The sequence below is a fragment of the Mandrillus leucophaeus genome, unplaced genomic scaffold (assembly GCF_000951045.1).
Source record: "Mandrillus leucophaeus isolate KB7577 unplaced genomic scaffold, Mleu.le_1.0 Scaffold448, whole genome shotgun sequence".
Taxonomy (NCBI): domain Eukaryota; kingdom Metazoa; phylum Chordata; class Mammalia; order Primates; family Cercopithecidae; genus Mandrillus; species Mandrillus leucophaeus.
This window is the reverse complement of record NW_012104787.1, coordinates 2,685,259-2,710,750: the sequence shown is the minus strand read 5'-3', so window position 1 is coordinate 2,710,750 and position 25,492 is coordinate 2,685,259. Positions and strand designations below refer to the sequence as shown.

The window sequence follows — 25,492 nt, the reverse complement described above, 5'->3', positions numbered from 1 at the left end:
TGGGCCAGATTACTGGTCTGAGTGGTGTCAGTTGATCCATCGAGTGCAGAGTCTGCAGAATATCTCAAGCACTGATCTCAGGGCTTACAATAGTGACGTCACCCCCAGGAGCAATTTGGGGAGGTTCAGACTCTTGGAGCCAGAGGCTGCATGCCCCCTAAACTGTAATTTCTAAACTTGTAGCTAATGTACTAGTCCTGCAAAGGCAGACTGGTCCCCAGGCAAGAAGTGGGTCTTTTCGGAAAGGGCTGTTATCAATTTTGTTTCAGAGTCAAACCATGAACTGAATTCCTTCCCAGTTAGTTCAGTCTACACCCCGGAATGAACAAGGACAGCTTAACGGTTAGAAGCAAGATAGAGTCGGTTAGGTCTGATTTATTTCACTGTCATAATTTCCTCAGTGATAATTTTGCAAAGGCAGTTTCACTTTGGGATGCCGAGGCGGGCAGATCACTTGAACTCAGAATTTCGAAACCAGCCTGGCCAACATGGTGAAACCCCGTCTCTACTAAACATACAAAAATTAGCTGGATGTGGTGGCAGGCACCTGTGATTCCAGCCACTTGGGAGGCTGAGGTGGGAGGAGCCAGACCTTGCCTCAAAAAAAAGAAAAAAAGAAGAAACTTAATGGGCCAGAGAGGCATGTTAGTTTTCTCAAGAATCGAGGACAATCCACCAATCACAGAAGAGTTTTTGGAAGAAAACGTTCTGTTTGTTTTAATTTGCTCTTTTCACCACCCTTTGATGATTAAATAGTTTGGGAAATGCTGAATGAAATTACTAAACCTGAAACACACACACTGAGGAAAGCTGAGTCTGTGATTAAAGCACACCAAGGAAACCAAACAAAAGGCTTGGTGTAAGGCAGCTGTGGTGAGGAAACCTAGTAAGCCGTTACTTTAATAGTTGGTTTCAGGCCGGGGACGGTGACTCACGCCTGTAATCCCAGCACTTTGGGAGGCCGAGGTGGGTGGATCACCTGAGGTCAGGAGCTCGAGACCAGCCTGGCCAACATGGTGAAACCCCATCTGTATTAAAAATACAAAAATTATCTGGGCGTGGTGGTGGGAGCCTATAATCCCAGCTTCCTCGGGAGGCTGAGGGCAGGAGAATCGCTTAAACCCGGGAGGCGGAGGTTGCAGTGAGCCGAGATCGCGCCACTGAACTCCAGCCTGGGCAACAGAGCGAGACTCCATCTCAAAAAAAAAGGCTTGGTTTCAGATTATTATGTTTGCGAAAAAGCCTTTGCTCATTCTTTGCTCTCTGATCTCTTATGCATACTTCCGTCTTATAATTTAGCCCACTGTATCCTAATTTTTGGCCTGCATCTCCCTTGAGAAGAGGGACCTCCATTTACTCAACTTAGAGAATAGGGACTAAGCCCGGTGTAGTGGCGCAGGCCTGTAGTTCCAGCTACTACAGGAAGGCTGAGGCTGAAGGATTACTTGATCTAGGAAGTTCGAGGTTGCAATGAGCCGAGATCACACCACCGCACTCCAGCAACAGAGAGAGACCCTGTCTCTAAAAAAATAAAATAAAGCCTAGCACACCGTTCAATTAACAGTTGTAGGGTAAATGTGCAAATAAATGAATGGGGTGAAGCAGAAGAATATGGAAATTCAGACCGCAGAGTTCCGGAACAAAAGAGCCCAGTAGCTAGAATAATAATGGAGGAGAACCCAGTTCTCCTAGCTCCAGGTATCCCCGCGCCTGGCAAAACACCATCACTGGCTGGCGTTCACTAAATGTTGACTTCACATGTTAGGGAGATAAGAGAGTGGAAGAAAAAAAAATCCAGGGTCACAGTTCTTCCTGCCACCTGCTCGGCCGAATGCAGAACTGAAAGTATTGAGCGCCGAAGCTGTCACAATTGAGGGAGATGGTCCGCAGCCAGGTAGCTGATTTCCTCTTTCCGAGCTTTCTAGCTTTCCCTACTCCCGGAGAGGTGGCGTCACGTGACTCAAACAAATATGGCACTTAATTATCATCTTCCCTGCCTTGAGCCAATAGGAGTGGGGCTTTCAGACTTTGTCACCACCCCCACCACCGCGGTTCGGATGGGTTCTGTCACCTGACTCGGCTCAAACATGGCTGCGCTGAGAGCTCTCTTGCTTTTGGCGCCGGGAGCAGGTGAGTGTAAGACACCCCTGAGAAGGAGGGGCCCCTCTCCACGACCCCCGCAGGGAGCGTCCCTGCGGCCCACCCCCGCACTGCTTTCCACTTATGACACAGATTTGTCTCCTGATTGTCAATCCTCTGCCTTAACAGAGGGCTCAAACTAGAGAAGTTCCTGCTGAATTTCTCATCTTTGAGAAGGCGACCACCTGGGGATTTGGAGTGACTGGACACAAAGTTCAGTAGGGAATACGGGCGTAGAGTTGTGGGTCTGCGCCCGGGGCGCATATGACTATTAATATTATTAAATATAGGAATCTGCGTAAAGAGATGGCATCCGCCCCTTGGAGAAAGTGTTTTCAAAAAGTAACGTGGGAAATTAAACTTAAAACGATACTTAGGCAAGTAAGTCCCGCCTTTCCCAGCCGGACCAGTAGTTGCTGCTTTGTCTTAATACAGAGCCTTCTGTTTCTTCTCACTGGCGTGTGTTGTTGTTTCTAGGAGGTACTCCGCGAATGAGAACATTGAGAATGTGTTCGGCATAACTCATTTCTTTGTATCTCCCTGCACTCTGTGCTGGGAAAATGAATCATCCATTTGGAAAAGAGGAAGCTGCTTCGCAGAAGCAGCTTTTTGGATTTTTCTGTGAATGCCTGCGGAGGGGAGAATGGGAGCTGGCACAGGCATGTGTACCTCAGCTACAGGAGGGACAAGGGGATATCCCAAAGAGGGTGGAAGACATACTTCAGGCATTGGTGGTGTGTCCAAATCTGCTGAGGTAAGAGATCTTTTTTCCTACCACACAGTCCCAGGGTGAGAGACACGTGGTTCAATATCTGGGCATTGGTCAATGTGCCCCCACTCAACTACCCTCTGAAGAATAAGCAGAGACACAGTGTATTTCATGTGCTCTGAAATTTTACCTCTATAGTATACAGCCATTACTTAGTCAATATTGGCTTTAGATTATCATCTGCAACCGAATGTAAGCCTGGCCGCCAAAGTGTGCCTGAAACTGCCATTTCTTGTTTATCCTCGTTAATATAGATGGTGGAACTGCAATGGAAAGTATTTTATTTGCCTCCAAAAAAGCAAACCCTGCTCTCTTCTTGCTTATGAGATTGAAGATATTGTTGTCGCTTTACTTAAAACTTTTTATTTCGAAATAATTATAGTCTCACAAGAAGCTGCAGAAATAACAGAGTCCAGTGTATCCTTTTCCCCATTTCCCCCAATTGCGACATCTCATACAGCTGTAGTACAATATCAAAACCATGAAATTGACATTGGTACATTACTGTTAATGATACTACGTACTTTATTTGGTTTTCAGCATTTTCTTAACCTGCCTTCATTTTTTCATTTGTAGTTTTCTGCAGTTTTATCCATATATAGATTCGTGTAATTTCACTGTAGTAAGGATCAGAACTGTTCCATCACCACAAAAGAACTCCCTCACTCCTTGGTGCTACCTCTTTGTATTTATACAACAACCCCTCCTTATTCCCTGGCAACCACAGTTCTCCATCCTAGATTTTCAGTGAAGTTCCTCCCGGTGATGCTAGTAACCACTGGTGATACAGGATTCAAATGTACTGTTTTAAGTCTTTCCTTGGGTTTTCCTTCCTTTGATTGTTATGCTATACTGTTTACATACTGTATTAGCATATATACAGTGGAGAAACTTAAGTGATCCCTTCTTTTTCTTTTTCTCCTTTAATTTGAGATCTAGGCAGTTATCGTCTAAATTCCTAACTTCAGAGAAAGGCTTATGAATTCCTAAAGTCCTGTTTTTAGCATATAGTTAAAAATAAATTTGTATGAAATTCCTTTTTTAAGACTGATTCACTTTCTGTATTAAAAAATATGCTTTAGATAGTATTAGCTATTATGGTTTTCTCTGTAATATTGTTTTGTTTTAAACTAAGATAGGGAGGTGGAGGTGAGATTAAGGCTTTTTATGAAAGCTGCTAGCTCTGTTCTGTTTCTAATTTTTTTGTTTGTTTTTTTGTTTTGGAGACAGAGTCTTGCTCTGTCGCCCAGGCTGTAGTGCAGTGGCACAATCTAGGCTCACTGCAACCTCCCCCTCCCGGGTTCAAGTGATTCTCCTGCCTCAACCTCCTGAGTAGGTGGGAGTACAGGCGCCTGCCACCACACTTGGCTAATTTTTGTATTTTTAGTAGAGATGGGGTTTCATCATGTTGGCCAGGCTGGTCTTGAACTAATGACCACAGGTGATCCCCCACCTTAGCCTCCCAAAGTGCTGAGATTACTGGTGTGAGCCACCTTGCCCGGCCTAGTTCCAATGTTTTATTGAACTGTCATATACATTTAAAAATATCTCATTAGGGCAATGTCTTGCCTGTTCAGGTTTAAAACAGATTGAGCAATAAACTCTGTTTTGGATGACAAAAGATGAAAGATCAGTAGAAACTCTTTTTTACAAGTCTTTCTTTACACCTTTTTCAGATGTGGGCAGGACATCAACCCTCAAAGGTTAGCCTGGGTCTGGCTTCTCGTACTGGAGAAATGGTTGGCCCGGGAAAAGGTAAGTAGGTTTATACTAAATTTTCCCCCGAGGCCAAGACTGAGAAGAACTTGAAAGTAGTTGTGGGATTTCCCTTCTGTCTGTTACTTCCTTTATGTTTAAATTCATCATACTCATTCTCAGAGAATGGCTTAAATTTTTATTGCTGTCTCCTTACCTAAATTCATTCATTAATGCACTAACATACATTGGCATATAGTACAGTTTGTTAAATACCACTATGAGTCTTATGTCTAAAGAGAACTTTTGGAAACTCAGTGAAAGTAACAAAATAGCAAATAAAATATGAATCTGTAACATTTGGATCTGTTCAACATTTAAGTAATAGAGAATGTGCTGAGCTGAAACTTGGTTTTTCTTCCAAAAATCCTATTTTAACTAGCCTAATTCCATGACATCTCATAGAATCAAATTCCATTAATTTGTAGTTTACTAATTCACATGAATTGAACAGAAAATTACCAAATATAAAAACAAGTAAGCAAATTAATATTGAAAAAAACTGGTAAGGAATTACTTTTTTTAAAGATAAACTTCCATTAAAAGCTCTTTTAGATGTATGTGTTAATTATCAGAAATTGATATCTATAAAAGAATTTCTCTGAGACATTTTCATATTGAACCTCAGACTTTGAGATTTAAGTAAAGAACCTCTAACTTAGAAATGACTGGCCCAAGGACACACTGTAAAGTTATTTGATAGAACTGGTGCTGAAGCCAAGATCTTCTGACCTCAATCCTCTGCGTTTTCCACCTTAACACTACTTTTTTAGCCCAGATGGACTTAAAACTAAGAAACCACAAATTCTACTTTTAAAATGTCTATCATTTTTCCAGTTTTTAAAATTTTTGCTCCTCTTGGTCACCAGAATTAATCTTGTCTTTAGTTACATGTTTGCGTGACATTTGTCGTTCTTCACATAGCTGTCAAAAAGTAACAGAAATTGCTAATCTGAATGTATCTCTCATCCAGGATTTAGCCAGCTGTTTAGGAAAGAAAAATGACAGAAAGACTAGTAGGAGGGAGAAGAAAGAAAAACAAGATTGAAAAATAATGAAACCCAGCATAATTAAGAGTTGGCTATGGTTTCAGATTTAAAAGAGAAAACTTGAGCTAAAATAGTAACACCATAGTTACAATAGTATCTTCAAAGAGAAAAAGAATTATTGTTACTGATTAAGGATGTCTCTAGTACAAACATGGAATATTAACTTTCACCTCGGTAGAGGCTATTTGCTTACTTTATGTGTGAATGGTTGCTTATTTTCTGGACAATTGCTCAACTATGTCAGGAGATGGAGTCTACTTCCCGTTCTCGTTTTTCCCAGGTTCACAGATAGATTATATGGTCTTCAAAGCTTCAATGACTTGCTTATTTAAACAGTTGTGGGACTATTTTAGTTCCTCATAGAATTTTAAAACTATATAAGGCCCATGGTGTCCAGTGAATTCTTGGGGTAGTTTTCCAAGTCCAGTCATTATCCTGAAGGTGCCTTCATCATCTAGGAATTTACTGGCTGCCTGTCCTTTCCCAGGCTCCCACCTTTTGCCAAAAGCTTCCCTTTTAATTATTAGATGAAATACTAATTCTATTTTCCCTTTCCTCCATTCATTTTTGCCTTCTGCCTTTTAATCTTGCAGGGATTTATCTCTACATGTGTAAGCATTTATACAAAGATTTAGCTGCAGAAATGTTCACATCTATGCTACTTCTATTAGAGGAAAACTGGAAACAGCTTCCATGTCCACAGTATAGGACAGGTTAATAAATGGAAGTATATCTATATGTAAAATACTATACCACTATTCAAAAGTATTTGGCAAATGAGTTTTCACTAACATAGGGTGCTCATGGTCTGCTGTATAGGAAAAAAGGCAGTTTAGGAAAAAGTACATTTGGTATACATGCATAGAGATGTGCATAGCAAATGATCTGAATGAATGGCCTTAGACCACAGTTTTAATAATTGTTCTCGCCGGGCGCGGTGGCTCAAGCCTGTAATCCCAGCACTTTGGGAGGCCGAGACGGGCGGATCACGAGGTCAGGAGATCGAGACCATCCTGGCTAACACGGTGAAACCCCGTCTCTACTAAAAAATATTACAAAAAACTAGCCGGGCGAGGTGGCGGGCGCCTGTAGTCCCAGCTACTCGGGAGGCTGAGGCAGGAGAATGGCGTGAACCCGGGAGGCGGAACTTGCAGTGAGCTGAGATCCGGCCACTGTACTCCAGCCTGGGCGACAGAGCAAGACTCTGTCTCAAAAAATAATAATAATAATAATAATTGTTCTCCTTCAGTGAGAATATATATAACATATATTTCATATGAAATATATATTTTTATATATATTGTTCATATATATGTTATATATTTTTCATATGTGTTACATATTTCATATATAATACATGTTATATATCATATTTCATATATGTTATATGTAAATTTCATGTCATATTATATATTTCATATGTAACTAAATATACAAATTAAATTTATAAAATTACAAAATTAAATATACAAATAAGCAAACTAACATATATGTTATATATATATTATATTGCACTCTAAAATATAACATATATTATATATATCTCTAAGATAAAACACTTTATCTTAGAGAAATAGCAGAAATAAGACTAACTGGACATATATATGTTCTATAGATATATAACATATTTTAGTTTACTTATTTGTATATTTAATTTTTCTACATTGAACATGCCTTGCTCTTACAGTAAGAAAATCTTGCTTAGAAATGCTGAGCAAATTCTTGCCTCTTTTAAGAAGATAAATGTTAGTCAGTTATGATCCTGAATATGTTTAAAGTAGTTTCAGCAGTAAAATAGGTATGAAATACTCAGTCTTTAGGATTCTAAATAAAATCTTAGCCAGACTATTAAGGGTCTGCTGTCCTAGACATCTTATCTATTCTTTTCTGTTAGTCTTCAGAAGCACTAATCCTCAGCTTCCCAGCATGAATTTTATCCACCAGCTTCCAATCACAGGCATTATATAAGCTTTCATATGGCCTTGATGCACATATTAGGGAAGTACATGGTTAGAAGAAATAAGATTTGGACCAAGAACATATTAGATCATGTTAGCCTCTGATGTGATGAATGGTACATGAATGGAGATAGTTAGGTCTTGTACTCTAAACTCTCCTCACGCACATACACACACACACCTGCAGGTGTACACACACACACACACACACACCCCTGCAGGTGTTCCTTGCCTTCCAATAAAACTCATCTTTGGGAAGCTTTAACCAGAAGCAAGATTGACAGATGTCTCATATTTAAGGTAGTGTTTCTCAGGATGAGTCTCAGACTCTTGTTATTTTTATTTGTGTCTGGAAAAGGGGAGACTCCAAGTGTTAGGGACATGGTGAAGGTAAGTTATTGTGAAACGAGCAGGCGCAGGAAGAGTCAGAGCCTTTCTCTCTATACATTAGACCTCTCTGATGGCATGTCTCATTAACACTGGGATCACCTTTTCCTTTTCGTTTGAAAAAACTGGGAAAAATGCTTCCTAATCATTTTACCTCTAGTAAAGATTATTTGTAAAAAATTTATAAATATGTGCCACAGTTTTGTTTGATTTGGAAATTAAATGTGTTGAGAATAAAATATGGCACACAGTACCTGCGAGGTACTGGCATATAGTAACTGGTCAATAAACATCGGATTTCTCCCCCTTTACTGTTCTTCTTTCACTGCTATGCAAAGGATAGTGAATGACAAAAACAGGGGTTTGGACCAAAAGAGGATCATGTGGGCCATACCCTCCCAGGCTTACCCACAACTGGGTGTTTTGAACACAGCAAGAGAGATCCTTGGGGAAAGACCTCAAGTGACAAAAAAAGGTGAATGAAATGAACAAACCTTGGAACTTAAGGCTGATCAGTGTAGGCTTTAAGTATGTTTTTAAGAGAGGTGTATGTCCAAGTTTAGCTATTTTTATTTATAAAGAATAGTATCTGTGCCGGGCATGGTGGCTCACGCCTGTAATCCCAGCACTTTGGAAGGCCGAGGCAGGCAGATCACAAGGTCAGGAGATCAAGACCATCCTGGCTAACACGGTGAAACCCCATCTCTACTGAAAATACACAAAATTAGCCAGGTGTGTTGACACGCGCCTGTGGTCCCAACTACTCCAGAGCCTGAGGCAGGCAAATTGCTTGAACCCAGGAGGCGGAGGTTGCAGTGAGCCAAGATCACACTCCAGCCTGGGTGACAGAGCAAGACTCTATCTCAAAAAAAAAAAAAAAAAAAAAGAACAATATCTGAAAACATATCCAGAACTGTTGTGTTTAAAAATACTTTATCTTAGAGAGGCCAGCCATGGTGGCTTACATCTGTAATCCCAGCACTTTGGGAGGCCTAAGTGAGTGGGTCACTTGAGGTCAGGAGTTCCAGACCAGCTTGGCCAACATGGTGACACCCTGTCTCTACTAAAAATATAAAAATTAGCTGGACGTGGTGGTGCACACCTGTAATCCCAGCTACTTGGGAGACTGAGGCATGAAAATTGCTTGAACCTGGGAGGTGGAGGTTTCAGTAAGCTAAAATCATGCCATGGTACTCCAGCCTGGGCAACAGAGTAAGACTCTGTCTCAAAAAAAAAAAAGTGCTTTATCTTAGAGAAATAGTAGAAATAAGACTAACTGGATAACTGGACAGAAATATTTAACTAAATTGGTTAACTAAAATATGTATCTCATCTCTATGCTTCCTTCTTATGATTCTTCCAGAAGTTACTCCCAGTTGTTTTCCGGAGAAAGCTTGAGTTTCTTTTATTGTCAGAAGACTTCCAAGGTGACATTCCAGAGAACATCCTCGAGGTGAGAGAGGGCCCTGGTGCCATCCGCCCAGCGTTGACAGTCACTCAAGCAGTTTAGCTTCCAGGGATCCAGAAGAGACAGGTCTCCAAGATGTTGCCTATACTTTGTTCTCAGGCAAGGCAACACTGAAGCTCCTTTGAGGAGAGTTTAGAGTTAGGGTAAACTTATATGATTTTAGAATTTTTGAGGTGATTGTCCAGAAGTACCAAGTATAACTGGGAATTAAAGATTTATTAATAGATAGCAGGAAATATGGAGGGGACAAGGAACTAGTATTCATTGACTATCTTTTCTATAACAGGTTCACTGAATGTGTTAGAGTTAATTCTCATCACAACCTTCTGGGGGTAGATTCACATCAAGTCTTAGTTATATCATTATAACATGTATCAGTTACTACTTTAGTGCCTGAGATATGCTCTGAGGACCAATACTTATTTTCTTAATGACCCTGCCACCAGTTAATTAAAGACATAGTTACAGTAGGATTTAAGAGAGGGACTTTCACTTGTATTAGGTAAAGGACTCGTGGTCTTGCAGTCCATCTCTGAGGCAGTGAGTGAAGAGGCATCATTGAGCACCATCTACAGGCATGGTGCTCAAGTGTGGGAAATAACCTACTTCTCACCCCCTTCTCTCCCTGTACCTTCACCCTGCAAACAGAGGACAGGCTCGAGAGGTTCTTGCTTTTAGGTGACTGAGGAAGGAGGACTAAAACACACACTATCATGTATTAAATCATATGGTACTAATTTTAAGTACATCGAAGCTATATGGGTTGGAGGTATTGGAGAAGGTTTTATGGAAGGATAAAGAATGGACTGAAAGCATGGCTAGGATTTAGATCAAGGGTTAAAAACTGACGTTCTTTTAAAAATTGAATGTAAATGCCTTTAGATGGGCATAATATCTTACCTGATCTGTGAGTTGGCAGACCTTGATTCACATCACCAGTATACATTTTGGAGACAGTGAGGTGGGACTAGCTTGAACATGGAGGCCCTGGGCAATTGAGTTCATCTCTCCCAGCCTCCACCTCATTTATAAAATAGGAGTAAAAGTAGTATCTTCCTCTGAAGACTATTGTAAGGATTAATTTGATTTTTCTGTGTAAAGGGCCTTAGAATAGTGTCTAACACATAGTAACTACTACAAAAGTATTTGCTACTGCTACTATTATATAAGTAAACTGAAAAAGAGGAAAGCATGAAGGCACACAAGTGATACTATTCCAGGCATGCCCACCACCCATCCCTCTCTTCATCCTCTATTTAGGAGCTGTATGAGACCTTAACACAGGGTGCAGTAGGCCCCATGCCTGATGGAAATCCAAGGAGGGAGAGCTGTACTCCTCGTCTCAGCTCCGAAGCTATCTCTGTGCTCTGGGATCTCCTGAGGCAGTCTCCCCAGCCAGCACAGGCCCTGCTGGAGCTCCTGCTTGGGGAGGATGACGGCACTGGCTTCTGTCACTGGCCTCTGCAGAATGCACTGGTGGACCTCATTCGAAAGGCATTGAGGGCTTTGCAGGGCCCTGATTCAGTGCCCCCTGGGGTAGTCGATGCCATCTATGGAGCTCTGCGTACTCTGCGTTGCCCTGCAGAACCACTTGGGGTTGAGTTGCGTCTCCTGTGTGAGGAACTACTAGAGGCCTGCAGGACCGAGGGGAGTCCCCTGCGGGAGGAACGGCTGCTCAGCTGCCTGCTGCACAAGGCCAGCCGGGGCCTGGTGTCCCTGTATGGCCATACCTATGCAGAGAAGGTCACAGAAAAGCCACTGAGGGCTACAGCCTCGGGAAAAGGTGTGTTCCCTTTGCTGCTGTTCCTTTAGTTTCAGTCATTCCAGTATGCCCAGCCTTGCTGGAGGCTCTAGACTGGTGCCTTCCATGTGGCTCAGGACATCCAATGGGGGAGGCTAAGCAAAAATGGGTACAATGCTCTTTTGTAAAAGTACAGGCCTGGCATGGTGGCTTGGGCCTGTAATCCTAGTACTTTGGGAGGCCAAGGCAAGGAGGATCATGTGAGGCTAGGAGTTCAAGAAAAGCCTCTGCAACATAGTGAGTTCCCATCTCTACAAAAAAATTTTAGAAATTAGCTAGGCATGGTGGCCTACACCTGTGGTCTAAGCTACTCAGGAGGCTGAGGCAGGAAGATCACTGAGCCCAGGAAGTCGAGGCTGCGGTGAGCCGTGTTTGCACCACTGTATTCTAGCCTGCATGACAGAGTGAGACCCGATCTAAATAAATAAATAAATAAAGTACAGTTTTTCTAGTGTAAGATGGAGGTGTTGGGAGGAAAAAAATAAAGTAATAGCAATAGCAGGAAAGAGCTTTTCAGAAGCTCTCAAGAGAAGTAAAGATTCTTTAAGATAAAGTATGGAAAACCCAGTCTGTTTTTAAAAGAGCAAACTCTCACATCACTTGGTTGTTCAAATGGGCTCTAGCTTAGAAAAGAAGAGCTCTTGGTTTCCTGATAACCGTCTTATTTGATATTCAGTCTCACCGGATCATCTAGATCCTGAGCGGGCAATGCTAGCCCTGTTCTCCAATCCCAACCCAGCCCAGGCTTGGAAAGTGGCCTATTTCTACTGCCTGAGCAACAACAAACACTTCCTCGAGCAGATTCTGGTAAGTCAAGCTTAATTGTTCATCACAGAGGTACCCAGGGGTTCTCCCCAGACTTTTTCATTCCTCATTTCTCTCCCGCTCGTTTGGCCAACATAAAGCAGTCTAATTAGTGTTGAGTCATTTGGTTTTGTCCCTCCCACAGCCCCATGGGAAAGGAGACTCTGCGAATCAGTACCATTCATACTTACAGTTGCAGTCACTTTATGTCAGTCCTTTGGCAGAAACTAAAATGTATATGTGTGTGCTTTCTGGAGGATGCAAGAAAGAAAAGGCAGTGGCAACAATATGTTGCCTAGCTGACAGGAGAATTTAATTACTTTAATCTTTTCCTTCCAGATTGCAACTGAGCTTCAGTTTAATTCAGCAGATACTTATTAATCTCATCCTGTGTGCCATGTACTGTAATAGGAGCTGGAGTTACAACAGAAGTCAGTCTCTGCCTTCAAGGAACTCACAGTCTAGTGTTTTCATAAACATTTATCTTACTCAATTCACCACTTCTGTTTTTTTTGTTTTTGAGACAGAGTTTCCCTCTTCTCACCCAGGCTGGAGTGGAGTGGCACAATCTCGACTCATTGCAACCTCTACCTCCCGGGTTCAAGTGATTCTCCTGCCTCAACCTCCCGAGTATCTGCGATTACAGGCCTGTGCCACCATGCCAGCTAATTTTCTATTTTTAGTAGAGATGGGGTTTCACCATGTTGGCCAGGCTGGTCTCGAACTCCTGACCTCAAGTGATCCACCTGCTTTGGCCTCCCAAAGTGCTGGGATTACAGGCATGAGCCACTGCGCCCAGCCAACCACTCCTGTTATTGTCAGAAATCTCCCTGCTGTACTAAAATACTTCTTTCTCTAATGAGCAGTAAGCTGGAACCCATTCTGTCTCATCCACATAGCTGCCGATAACAGCTTTCTTTGACTTGCAGGTAACAGCACTAACATTGTTGAAAGAAGAAGACTTCCCAAATCTTGGCTGCCTACTTGATAGAGAATTCAGGCCCCTTAGTTGCCTGCTCGTGCTCCTGGGCTGGACACACTGCCAGAGCCTAGAGTCAGCCAAGAGTCTGCTCCAGACCCTGCACAGGACCCAGGTAACTCTCACTCAGCACCCCAGGCTGCGCTGGAAGTGAGAACCTTGGGGCTTTGGGCTTGGGCCGAATGCAGAGCCCTAAAGTCAGTCATAATCTCTAACCCCAGGTGCCTGAGTCAGCATCTCTTTCTTCTCCTATATCAACATAGGACCCAGGCTGTGATGAGCTCCTCAGGGATGCCTGTGATGGGTTGTGGGCTCACCTGGAAGTCCTGGAGTGGTGTATACAGCAGAGCAGGTATGGCCCTGTGCAGGCAGCGCCTGCCCACCACAGGGCACAGCTGACCCTGTACTCTGCATGTGTGGTCATTTCAAGGAGTTTTCCACATAAAGGGTTTTGAGTTGGCAATGTTGACTAGCTACTAATAATTGTTCCAGCTGTTAAACCAAGAATGAAACACAAGTAATTATTACCTTTACCATGACCACCAGGTCATAACTCGAGGATAATTTTAGGATGACAATAATAAAAACAACAATAGCTCACATTTCCAGTGCACTTACCATAAGCCAGGCATTGCTCTAAGCCCTTTACATGGATGGTTTCAATTATGCCTCACAGTAATCCGATGGGTAGATACCAATATTATATTCATTATAAAAGTCGGGCAACTGAAGCCCATACGTATAAAATAACTTGTCCAAAATCACACAGCTCATAATGTCATCCACATTCTTAGTCTTTTGTTATCCAGGATCACACTTTTATTCAACGAATGCTTATTGAACTGTGCATGAGGCCCTGTGTTTCTCTGGTAACTTAGCCTGGACCTAGGTTTCTATCTTGTTCTTCACCCACTTCACCAGCACTTTCTGAAGTACAGTGGGCAGAGGGGGAAGTAGCAAGGGGCTCTTACTCAAAGTAAAGCCAGAGAAACTTGTGTTCATTTGAAGCTAGAGAGGGTGTAGAAATTAGAAAATTCAATCTGTAGGACCTTTCTAGACTCTACTGACCTGAAAGGTCCTTTCTAGGCCCTTTCTAGACAACTAGAGCTGATTTGATAGATGTACCTCCCTGAGGGTAAATAAATGTTATGCTCCATCCCAAACCAACAAAAATTTAGTTTGTAGGGAAGCGAAACCTGTGGCGTTATGGTCCAGAGAGGAAAAGCAAGAGGGAATGGAGATTGATCTTTCTTCGGGCAATAATATAAACTGCCTCTCTTCCATCCTTCCAACTTTCCCATTCAGCAACCCCATACCAAAGAGAGATCTGTTGTGTCATTTACACGGTGGAGACAGCCACTCAGTGCTCTACACTCTCCATCACCTTACAAACCTTCCAGCCCTCAGGGAGGAAGATGTTCTCAAGCTCTTACAGAAAGTGCCAGCCAAGGACCCCCAGCAAGAGCCTGGTGAGTTGGAATGGAATGACCTGGCCAGCATTTCCTCTTAGAACATTCCTGCACATTTCTTCCCGCATGAGATTTGTCCAGATGTGATTGCTGAGATCTTTCAAGAGGGTGGTGAGCAAGTCTCCTCTAAATGAGCACTGTTTGTCCTAATCAGATTATGAGATATAGGGCATTCCTCTTCTTTCTTGGTGAAGTGTAGGGAATCCTGTGAGCATGGTCCTGCATTCGTTGTCCTTGTGGAACCATCACAGGACTACAGCCTCATTCCAGTGAAACAGAATTAGAAATTGCCCTCTGAATACACAGCATTGTCAGACAGTGTTTATGCAAATTCTTAGTGGGTGGCTTCATGTCTTATAAGCTTTCTGATAGCATATTTTGTGCCTTTTCTCCCATGTCCACTTCATACTCCCATGTAACAGATCAGGAGGTTTAGAAGAAAGACTTGCCTGGACCGAGCACAGTGGCTCACGCCTGTAATCCCAGCACTTTGGGAGGCTGAGGCTGGTGGATCACTTGAGGTCAGGAGTTCAAGACCAGCCTGGTGAACATAATGAAACCCCGTCTCTACCAAAAATATAAAAAATTAGCCAGGTGTGGTGGTGCACGCCTGTAATCCCAGCTACTCAGGAGTCTGAGGCAGGAGAATTGCTTGAACCAGGGAGGGGGAGGTTGCAGTGAGCCAAAATGGCGCCACTGCACTCCAGCCTGGGTGACAGAGGGAGACTCCATCCAAAAAAGAAAAAAGAAGAAGAAGAAGAAGAAGAAGAAGAAGAAGAAGGACTTCTTGTCTGAAACAGGAACAAAGCCTTTTTTTAACCTAAGATCTTTGCTTAAATTCAAGACCCCATTAAAAAGCTCTCTCTTTTTCTTTAAGTTTTATCTTATTTCCCTCCTCTCTCAAATGAATTCTCACCATGGTTTTTTGTTCGTTTGTTTGTTTTTGAGAAAAGGTCTTGCTATGTTGCCCAGGCTAGTCTCGAACTCTTGGGCTCAAGTGATCTTCCTGTCTCAGCCTCCCCAGTAGGTGGGACTACAGGCACTTATCACTACACCCCATATAATTTTACCCTATTTTTAATTGACTAATAATAATTGTATCTATTTTGGGAATATATATTGATGCATGTATACATTGTGGAATGTATACATTTCTTTTTGTTCTTAAGAAATGTATCATTGTGTAGTCACAGTCTGCCACACAGGTCAGAGACACTTACCTTTGAGAGACACAAACTTTCTTATACGGCAGTTGAGGTTTCGCAGCCTGGATGTTGCTTTACTTTTTGAAATGACCTACTGCTAATTGCAGAACCAGTGTTATTACATTCCCTGTTTTTTTTTTCTGGAAAGATAGGCAGCTTGCTTAGCAGATTTCCTATAGGAATAGGAACTCTGCTCCTACATGTAAGTATACAGGCCTTCCAAAGAAATGCAATATTTTAAATCTGATCCCTGGACCCACGGGGCACACTTGGAAAAGGCAAAAAAGGGCAATAATAAGGCTGCAACTAGGGTGAGGCAAGAGAGACCTTTAAGGTGCAAATTTTAAGGAGGCACTCACTGTCAGGTGTAAGACCTGGCCCTGGGCAATAATGCCATGTAGAAGTCATGAGATATGTAGAAGAGAGGTGAGTGGGGGAAAGGAAGTGCAGGAAACTGAAAATTGATACTGACTAGAGGGAAAGCCCTAGAAGTGACACAGATCAGACCGACAGAAAGGAAAGAGGGTAAGAACCTACAAGTGGACCTGTAAGTACGGCACAGCATCTCTTTGCTTCACCCATATTTGCAGCCTGAATGAATTAACTCTCAAGTTCAGCCTGTTTCTCTCTGTAATTCAGATGCAGTTGATGCTCCAGTCCCTGAGCACCTGAGCCAGTGTCAGAACCTGACACTCTACCAGGGCTTCTGTGCCATGAAGTATGCCATCTATGCCCTCTGTGTAAACTCACACCAGCACTCCCAGTGCCAGGACTGCAAAGACAGCCTCTCTGAGGACCTGACCTCAGCTGCAGAGCCAGCGAATGACTCTCTTTCCTCCCCAGGTACGGCACTTCCCTCCATCTCTGACATAAGCTGGTAACAACCTATGCCAGTGCGAGCTTTGTGTGTTTACCCTCTTCCATCAAGATTGGGAGTGAGGTGATGGCCTTGGTTTTATTTCACCCAGAGATAGGGTTTCATCCGTCTGTCAGCCTCTGAATCGAAGGGACATGGAAAAAGCAAGTGATTGCCTGTTTTAACAGAGTCTGATCTCCCAGTGTGGTGTTTTCCAAATGCTTTTTTTAAAAACTATATTTCACGGTAGGAATGGCATTTTACATCCTACTCCAGTTTGCACCTAGGTATATAATTTGTGTGTTTACATATGTATGTGTATATACGTGATCTACAAACCAAGTTTTAAAAACAATGCTTACTTCACAGAGCACACTCCTGATTATTTTTGTTTCCTGTTTCATCTTTTTAAATGTAGCCTTCTAAGGTGATTTCATAGGTCATAGCCTACAGTGTGAAAAGTACCAACCTAATGGTCCTATCCTCTCATTTTTCTTAATAATTTACAATTCCTTAACTTGCCTTCTGTGACTAGTGGTCAGTTTTCCCTCTCTCCTAGCTTTGGAATAGACCTTTACCTCTTAGCATGGTCATTTTTGCGTATTAAGGATTTGTTAAGAGATCTAGGTAGGCATGATCATCTCTTTTTTTTTTTTTTTTTTGGAACGGAGTCTCGCTCTGTCGCCCAGGCTGGAGTGCAGTGGTGCAATCTCGGCTCATTGCAAGCTCCGCCTCCCGGGTTCAAGCCATTCTCCTGCCTCAGCCTCCTGAGTAGGTAGCACTACAGGTGTCCGCCACCACACCCGGCTAATTTTTTGTATTTTTAGTAGAGACGGGGTTTCACCATGTTAGCCAGGATGGTCTCGATGTCCTGACCTTGTGATCCACCCGCCTCGGCCTCCCAAAGTGCTGGGATTACAGGTGTGAGCCACTGCGCCCAGCCCACCATGATCACCTTTAGTGTAAAAATAAGTGGAAATAGAATTGAGGAGTAAAGTGTCTGCATGTCACCTTCATTCCTGGAACTGAAATATGGAGTCCTTATCAGGGATGAAGAACAATGTAATATTCACAAAGCAGATACAAAATAATGAGTTTTCAGTAAGCTGTACTTTTTTTTTTTCCTTTGAGACAGAGTCTCGCTCTGTCACCCAGGCTGGAGTGCAGTGGCATGATCTCGGCTCACTGCAACCTCCGCCTCCTGGGTTCAAGGGATTCTCCTGCCTCAGCCTGTTGAGTAGCTGGAATTATAGGCTCCCACCACCATGCCTGGCTAATTTTTGTATTTTAGTAGAGACAGCGTTTCACCAGTTGGCCAGGCTGGTGTCAAACTCCTGACCTCAGGTGATCCGCCTGCCTCAGCCTCCCAAAGTGCTGGGATTACAGGCATGAGCCACTGCCCATGGCCAGCTGTACTTTTGAAATAGCAAAATCTTTCTGCAAATCATGACGAGACATCCTAAGAAGTCTCTCTTATTCTTCTCACTGTAACCTCAGTTCCCTTATAATTAAAAAATAAATAAATGAGCTAAAGTTGTGAGAATGTTTGACTCTGGGAGGTAATGTTTCTAATGTTTGCATTCTCTGTCTTCTCTTTCTCTGGCCTCGTCTCTTGTACATGTTTTTGTAGGTGCTGCAAATCTCTTCTCAACTTACCTGGCCAGGTGTCAACAGTATCTGTGCAGTATTCCTGACTCTTTGTGCCTGGAGCTTCTGGAAAACATCTTCTCATTGCTTCTCATCACCTCTGCTGATCTTCACCCAGAGCCTCACTTGCCTGAGGACTATGCTGAGGATGATGACATTGAGGGGAAGAGCCCCTCAGATTTGAGGTCCCCATCAGAGAGCCCTCAGCACATAGCACATCCTGAAAGGAAGTCAGAGCGGGGTTCCCTGGGAGTCCCAAAGACCCTTGCTTATACAATGCCAAGCTGTGTGAAGGCAGAGCCAAAAGACAGTTACCCAGGGCCTCATAGGCACAGCTTTTTGGACTTAAAACACTTTACTAGTGGTATCAGTGGATTTCTGGCTGATGAATTTGCAATAGGGGCCTTCCTCAGGCTTCTCCAAGAACAACTGGATGAGATCAGTAGCCGCATTCCCCCTGAGAAGCCAAAGCAAGAAGGTCAGAGCTGCTCAGGAAGCAGAGATGGACTGCAGAGTCGCCTGCATCGACTTTCCAAGGTTGTCTCTGAAGCCCAGTGGAGATACAAAGTGGTAACAAGCAACCATCGTTCAGGTGAGAGGAGGGTGGAACTGGTGGAACCAGAAGGTGGGGAGGGAGAAAGATCATGGGAATATGGGAGAGAGCTAGAAGTACATGGAAGTCACCCCGTAACTCAGGGCATATCATCACCATGGCAACCAGTGTAGAACACTGGGTTATGCTCCGTGTCTCAGAGCCCAGTGCAAACCTTCCCCCACCTGTTATGCCAAGAGGGGGCCAAATCAAAGTTGATCACTCTCCTGTGTGTCCTATTGGGTTTGCTCTTTCAGAGGAGCAACCTTCCCGAAGATACCGGCCTGCCACACGGCACCCCAGTGTCCGCCGGGGTCGTCGGACAAGAAGGAGCCAGGCAGGTAATCTGAAGAGCTCATTCCCATGCATTAGGCAAGTGGTGTAATGCTACTTGTCTAATACTCTTTAAGAAACAGCACGTGGTCAAAGACAACAAAAGTGTTGTAAAATTATCCTATTCCCACTCCCTCAAGGTAACCCTTGTTAATAGTTTCCTGTGTATCCTTCTAGAAATTTTCCATGCAATATAAACTTGTATACCCTTTTATATATACACATGCATTATACTATATATTGAGAACTGCAGCTTGCTTTTTTCGTTTATATCCTATTATATATACAGATGTATTGTACTATAAATTGAGAACTTTTTTCACTTATCATTTTAAATAGTGCTTAGTGTTCCATTGTCAAAAACACCCTGTTCATGTACATTTAAGTCTCCAGTTGTTTACTATTATAAACAGTGCTGTAGTAAACAACCTTATACATTTCTGTGCATACTTGTGTAAATATAGGATAAGCTCCTAGCAGCAGAATTACTAGATGTATGTGGATATAAAATATAGATAGATATTACCCAGTTGCCTTAAAAATAAGATAGACCAATATGTATTTCTTTTTTTCTGTAAGAGTTAATACTAAGTATTCATTGTATGCCAGATGCTGCTCTACATTCCTTATATTTGTAATTGTTCACTTATTTAATCCTCACAATACTATGAAGTAGGTCTTATTATTTTTCCCCTTTTATTTTTATTTCCTGTTTTGTTTTGTTTTGTTTTGTTTTTTGAGATGGAGTCTCACTCTGTTGCCCAGGCTAGAGTGCAGTGGTGCGATCTCAGCTCAATGCAGCCTCCACCTCCTGGGTTCAAGCGATTCTTGTGCCTCAACCTCCTGAGTAACTGGGATTACAGGTGCACGCTGCCACGGCCGGCTAATGTTTGTATTTTTAGTAGAGACAGGATTTTGCCATGTTGGCCAGGCTGATCTTGAACTCCTGACCTGAAGTGATCTGCCCGTCTAGGCCTCCCAAAGTGCTGGAATTACAGGCATGAGTCACTGGGCCCGGCCTCCCTTTTGTTTTTAGTTGGCATGTAATAATTGTACATATTTAAGGGATACACAGTGATATTTCAATATGTTTATAAAGTGTGTAATGATCAAATTGGAGTAATATCTTATCTATCACCTCAAACATTTGTCATTTCTTTGTATTGTGAACATTCAAAATCCTTTCTTCGGCCGAGCATAGTGGCTCACACCTGTAATCCCAGCATTCTGGGAGGCTGAGGCAGATGGATCACTTGAGGCAAGGGGTTCAAGACCAGCCTGGCTAACATAGTGAAACCCTGTCTCTACTAAAAATATGAAAGTTAGCTGGGTGTGGTGGTGGGCGCCCAGCTCGGGAGGCTGAGGCATGAGAATCACTTAAACCTGGGAGGCAGAGGTTGCAGTGAGCTGAGATTGTGTCACGGCACTCCAGCCTGGGTGACAGAGTGAGACTCCATCTCAAAAAAAAAAAAATCTTTCTTCTAGCTTTTTGAGAATATATAATAGATTATAGTTAACCATATTCATCCTGTAGTGCTACAGAACAGCAGAACTGATCCCTCCTATCTAGCTCTGATTTTGTATTCATTAATCACCCTCTCCCCATCCTTCTCTCCCTCCTATTATTTATAGTTCTGTAAGCTATATGTGGTTGCCTATTTGCACATACTCTCATCAGTCAGTAGCAGATTTTTTAAAACCTTCACCAGTGTACTTAATATCATAATGATGTTTCATTGCTTTAGTAGTATTTTTTTAGTTTTGAGATTGAATATCTTTTCATATATTTATTGGCTGTTTATATTTTTCTGTAAACTGCCTAATGTCTAAGGTCCATTTTTCCTTAGGAATCTCTTTCATGTTGAATTGTAGAAAGCTCTTTATACATTAAGGAAAATATTTTCTCATCATGTGCTATTATTTTTTCTCTATTTTGCCTTTTGATTCCACTTATGAACTTTTCTTAGAGAAGTTAATACAGGCACATTATGCAGGAGTATTAAATTTTTAGAGAATCAAGTTTTCATTATGGCTTTTGGTGTTGATCTTTTAAAAATTAAAAGGAATTCATGAGGATTTCCCATGGGCTAAACAGTACTAGGTGTCTTGAGGGAGGTAAATGAGGCACAAGCTAGGCTTTTGACTTCAAACAATTTGTAATGTACCTGCTTAGACATTATACATGGAAAGTTTAAAGTGACCTGAGGCCCTGCTTGAAAACGGAAGAAATGTCTTAAAACAGGGTATCAGCATGACCTGCAGATGTAAGGGCAACAGATTTCATAAAGGAGTTGACTCTTGAACCAAGTTCCAGAGAATGAGTAGGCTCTAGCTAAGTGGCAACATGAAAGGTGAGCATACTGGGTGGGGTGGAGGATGCCATGAGAGAAACCTTGAAGGTTGAATTGCTAAGTCCCTTAAGCTGCTACATTAATTGGTTTGAGTCAGAAGGCAGAGTTTGCATCCACTTGACCCATTCAGTACAAGAATGCACAATCCATCATCTCTTTTCTACAGCTGTTCCTTCTAACGGGCTTCCAAACAGTCAACTGAGGGGCCTTCCTTGCATGAGGCTGAGACAGCCCCTCGAATGAGCACACTAAGAAATAGTGAGCCTCTGTTAGAAAGCTCTAGCACGTTAGGAAGCCTGGTGTTGAGAAGAGAAGAAGCTTTTTCTCTGAGACTTTGAATATCATGGTCCGTGGCCAGCCAGGTCTTAGACTTTGGTTCCCTACATTTTTTTTTTAAATAGAGATAGGGTCTTGCTCTGTTGCCCAGGCTGAATTGCAGTGGCACAATCATAGCTCACTGTGACCTTGAACTCCTGGGCTCAAACAATCCTTCCTCCCGCAGCCCCATGAGTAGCTGGGACTACAGATGCATGGCCCCTTGCCCAACTAATTTGTTTCTAATTTTTTGTGTAGACAGGGTCTTGCAGTGTTGCCCAGGCTGGTCTCAAACTCCTGACCTCAAGCTATCCTGCTACAATGGCCTCCCAGGGTGCTGGGATTACAGGTGTAAGCCACCACACCTAGCCAGTCGTCTGCCTTTTCAAGTGTGAAGATACCTTTTTCTATGTCGGGAAATATTGTGTCCCTACTACTTCCTGGTCATAACAGTTGTGCTTTTATTTTTTCAGAATACTGCCAGTGCTTACTGAGCAGGTGCTGATCACTGACCCCTAAAAATAACTTGAAAGTTCCTGGGGCTCTGAGACCCACAGGTTGGGAACCACTGGTATAGGCTACTGCCCAGGTGAACCCTGTTGTCATATTCAGCCCACCCTTTGCCTTTGGTCTGTAGGAGTTGTGTTTTGCTGTAGAAGGAGCAGCAGGTGTCATAGTTACTCATTGTCCTCTGTCTCTAACTACACAAATCTTGGCTGTCAAGCCAACTTCACACTTCCTACTCTGTAAGGAGCTGATGATTGACTTTCTATCTTCTTCCCAATACCCGTAGATGGCCGAGACAGAGGTTCCAACCCATCCCTGGAAAGTACAAGTAGTGAGCCGAGCACAAGTACATCAGGTATGCAGATTTCCACCAGTTGCCAACTTTGAGCAGGTTTGCCCTGTTATAGAATTGCCACACACCATGGTGTAAAGCCGGGATTGAGCAGTCAAGGTTGTTATTCAAGGTTGGCAGATGGCCAGATTTTAGCTGGGAGAAGGGAAAGGACTGTTTCATTCTCAATTTAGTTATCCAGCAACAGGGAGAAATAGAGGTAAATACTCAAAGAAGGTAGTTGGCACTTAACATCTTGTATTCAAAGATGGTAGCCTAGGTTTGCCCTTCATTTGAGGAAAACTTAAGACCTGTTTACAGACCTTTTACAGAAGAACTTTGAGGAGATAAAAGTTTGGTGGTAGGTGGCAGCAATATAGCATTTCCTCAATTCCTCTTGCTTCTCTGGCCCCACACATTCTTGTGTCCCAACAGAGGGAAGTCTGAGTGCCGTGTCTGGGCGGAATGAGCTGGACAGCAGATTGCACCCCCATCCTCAAAGTTCACTCATCCCCATGATGTTCTCCCCACCTGAGTCACTGCTGGCATCCTGCATCCTTCGCGGAAACTTTGCAGAAGCCCATCAGGTAAGGGGAGCCTAGGCCATACCTTTTCAGCCCCTGAACAACTTAACATCAGGTAAGGCTCAGAGCATGTGCAACCAGAGCCACCTGGGAGCACTCAGGGGTCCACATCAAGCAGAAGCAGCAGAAGCAGGAGGGGGTTTCCACGTGCCCAGGCCCAGTCTTCAGCAGGGCGGATTGAAAGATACTGAATTGTTTGTGGTTCTTAACATAGCAGTGTTTTAAAAAGGTAAAAGAAAATGTTCAGCCACATTCCCACCACTTAAAAACATGGAAATTTTTGTTTCTCTCCTTGACTCCTTCCATGAACATATACATGGGTTTTTGTTTGTTTGTTTGTTTGTTTGTTTGAGATGGAGTCTTGCTCTGTTGCCCAGTCTGGAGTACAGTGCCACAATTTCTGCTCACTGCAAACTGCACCTCCCAGGTTCAAATGATTCTCCTGTCTAAGCATCTGGGATTACAGGTGCCCACCACACCAGGCTAATTTTTATGTTTTTTGTAGAGACAGGGTTTTGCCATGTTGGCCAGGCTGGTCTTGACCTCCTGACCTCAAGTGATCTACCTGCCTCAGCCTCCCAAACTACTGGGATTACAGGCATGAGCCACCGCACCCAGCCCATGTTTTTATCTAGTTTAAAATTTTAATACAATTTCCTTTTCTTGTCTTTTTTTTTTTTATTTTTGACACAGAGATTTGCTCTTGTCACCCAGGCTGCTAGAGTGCAGTGGCGCGATCTCAGCTCACTGCAACCTCTACCTCCCATGTTCAACCGATTCTCCTGCCTCAGCCTCCCAAGTAGTTAGGATTACAGGCATGCACCACCATGTCTGGCTAATTTTTGTATTTTTAGTAGAGATAAGGTTTTGCAATGTTGGTCAGGCTGGTCTCAAACTCCTGACCTCAGGAGATCCACCCACCTTGGCATCCCAAAATGCTGGGATTACAGGCATAAGCCATTATGCCCAGTCTCAATAATAAATAGAATGCCAGTTCAATATACAAGAAGTATGGAGAGCTGGCAGACTAGGATATTTGTATTGTAGAGAGAAAATAGCACTGGAATGGTAATCAGAAAGACTCTGAACCTCTCTGAGCTTTGGTTTCCTCATTTGAAAACTGGAGTTAAATGTAATACCTGGTTTTTCTACCTCATAGGAATGTTAAGAGGATTATGTTCTAGCTGTGAGGAATATGAAATCCTCTACTGTTGATTAAACTTAATAGCATAAAACAGTACTCTTCTAATGTTTAAAACCCTCTTGGCATATTAATGATACTTTTACTGGTAGTAAAGTATTTGGTAGTTTATCTACTTAGCATGTAGGTCAGAATTGTTCTTTCATGTGAGTTCAGTTGTTGAGGAATAAATCTAGGGAACTCTAGGTGATAGGACAATTTTTACTTAACCTTCTCTGATCATTTTAGATCTTACACTTTAATGATAATTATGATCCTTGGAGGAGGATAGGACCCTCCCCAGCCCCAGCCTTTCTCTTTCTTTTCTTTTTTTCTTTTTTTTTTTTTTTTTTGAGGCAGAGACTCACTCTCTCACCCAGGCTGGAGTGCAGTGGCTCAATCTTGGCTCACTGCAATCTTTGCCTCCTGGAATCAAGCGATTCTCCTGCCTCAGCCTCCTGAGTAGCTGGGACTACAGGTGCACACCACCACTCCTGGCTAATATTTACATTTTTAGTAGAGACAGGGTTTCACCACGTTGGCCAGGCTGGTTTCAAACTCCTGACCTCAAATTATCCCCCCTCCTTGGCCTCATGAAGTGCTGGGATTACAGGCACAAGCCACCATGCCAGCCAGCCCCTCCCCAGCCTTTCTAATGCTCAAATCCAGAGGAATTAACTAGGAGTCCCATGATATTTTGCCCCTAAATGTCCTCCACTTCTCCTCCTTTTCTTGAGCCATGGTCTTTTTTTTTTTTTCAGTAAAACTTTTATTTTTTGACCTGGATACAGACAGAACTAGTTGTACATATAAGAAAATACCAGAAAGTATTAACAAGAAAATAAAATTACTTTTAACCCTATAGTATGGAACAACCAATATTAAAAATTTACTTTTTTGGCCAATATTTCTCCAAAATATGTATGACTTTTATATAGCTGAGATTATTTCCAATCTAAAACTTTATATCATGCATTTTTTACATTTTAATATTAGCATTTGTCTTTTAACCT

At 42.7% G+C, this 25,492-nt stretch overlaps 1 protein-coding gene across 2 annotated transcripts in view; it reads left to right on the top strand.

The window, feature by feature from the left end:
* Nucleotides 1-2,074: 2,074 nt before the first annotated feature.
* Nucleotides 2,075-25,492, top strand: part of ZFYVE26 (zinc finger, FYVE domain containing 26) — a 66,711-nt gene continuing 43,293 nt past the window's right edge. Inside the window, exons 1-14 of one of the 2 annotated variants that reach the window (XM_011994250.1) lie at nucleotides 2,075-2,130; nucleotides 2,617-2,893; nucleotides 4,585-4,663; nucleotides 9,421-9,510; nucleotides 10,786-11,308; nucleotides 12,003-12,133; nucleotides 13,060-13,224; nucleotides 13,373-13,461; nucleotides 14,415-14,578; nucleotides 16,423-16,626; nucleotides 18,270-18,878; nucleotides 19,136-19,219; nucleotides 22,671-22,739; nucleotides 23,151-23,302. In XM_011994250.1, the coding sequence (XP_011849640.1) occupies nucleotides 2,700-2,893; nucleotides 4,585-4,663; nucleotides 9,421-9,510; nucleotides 10,786-11,308; nucleotides 12,003-12,133; nucleotides 13,060-13,224; nucleotides 13,373-13,461; nucleotides 14,415-14,578; nucleotides 16,423-16,626; nucleotides 18,270-18,878; nucleotides 19,136-19,219; nucleotides 22,671-22,739; nucleotides 23,151-23,302 (2,553 nt within the window). In that variant the 5' untranslated portion in view covers nucleotides 2,075-2,130; nucleotides 2,617-2,699. Of the gene's footprint in view, nucleotides 2,135-2,616; nucleotides 2,894-4,584; nucleotides 4,664-9,420; nucleotides 9,511-10,785; nucleotides 11,309-12,002; nucleotides 12,134-13,059; nucleotides 13,225-13,372; nucleotides 13,462-14,414; nucleotides 14,579-16,422; nucleotides 16,627-18,269; nucleotides 18,879-19,135; nucleotides 19,220-22,670; nucleotides 22,740-23,150; nucleotides 23,303-25,492 lie in introns of both variants that reach the window. The other variant, XM_011994251.1, reaches the window with a different exon arrangement.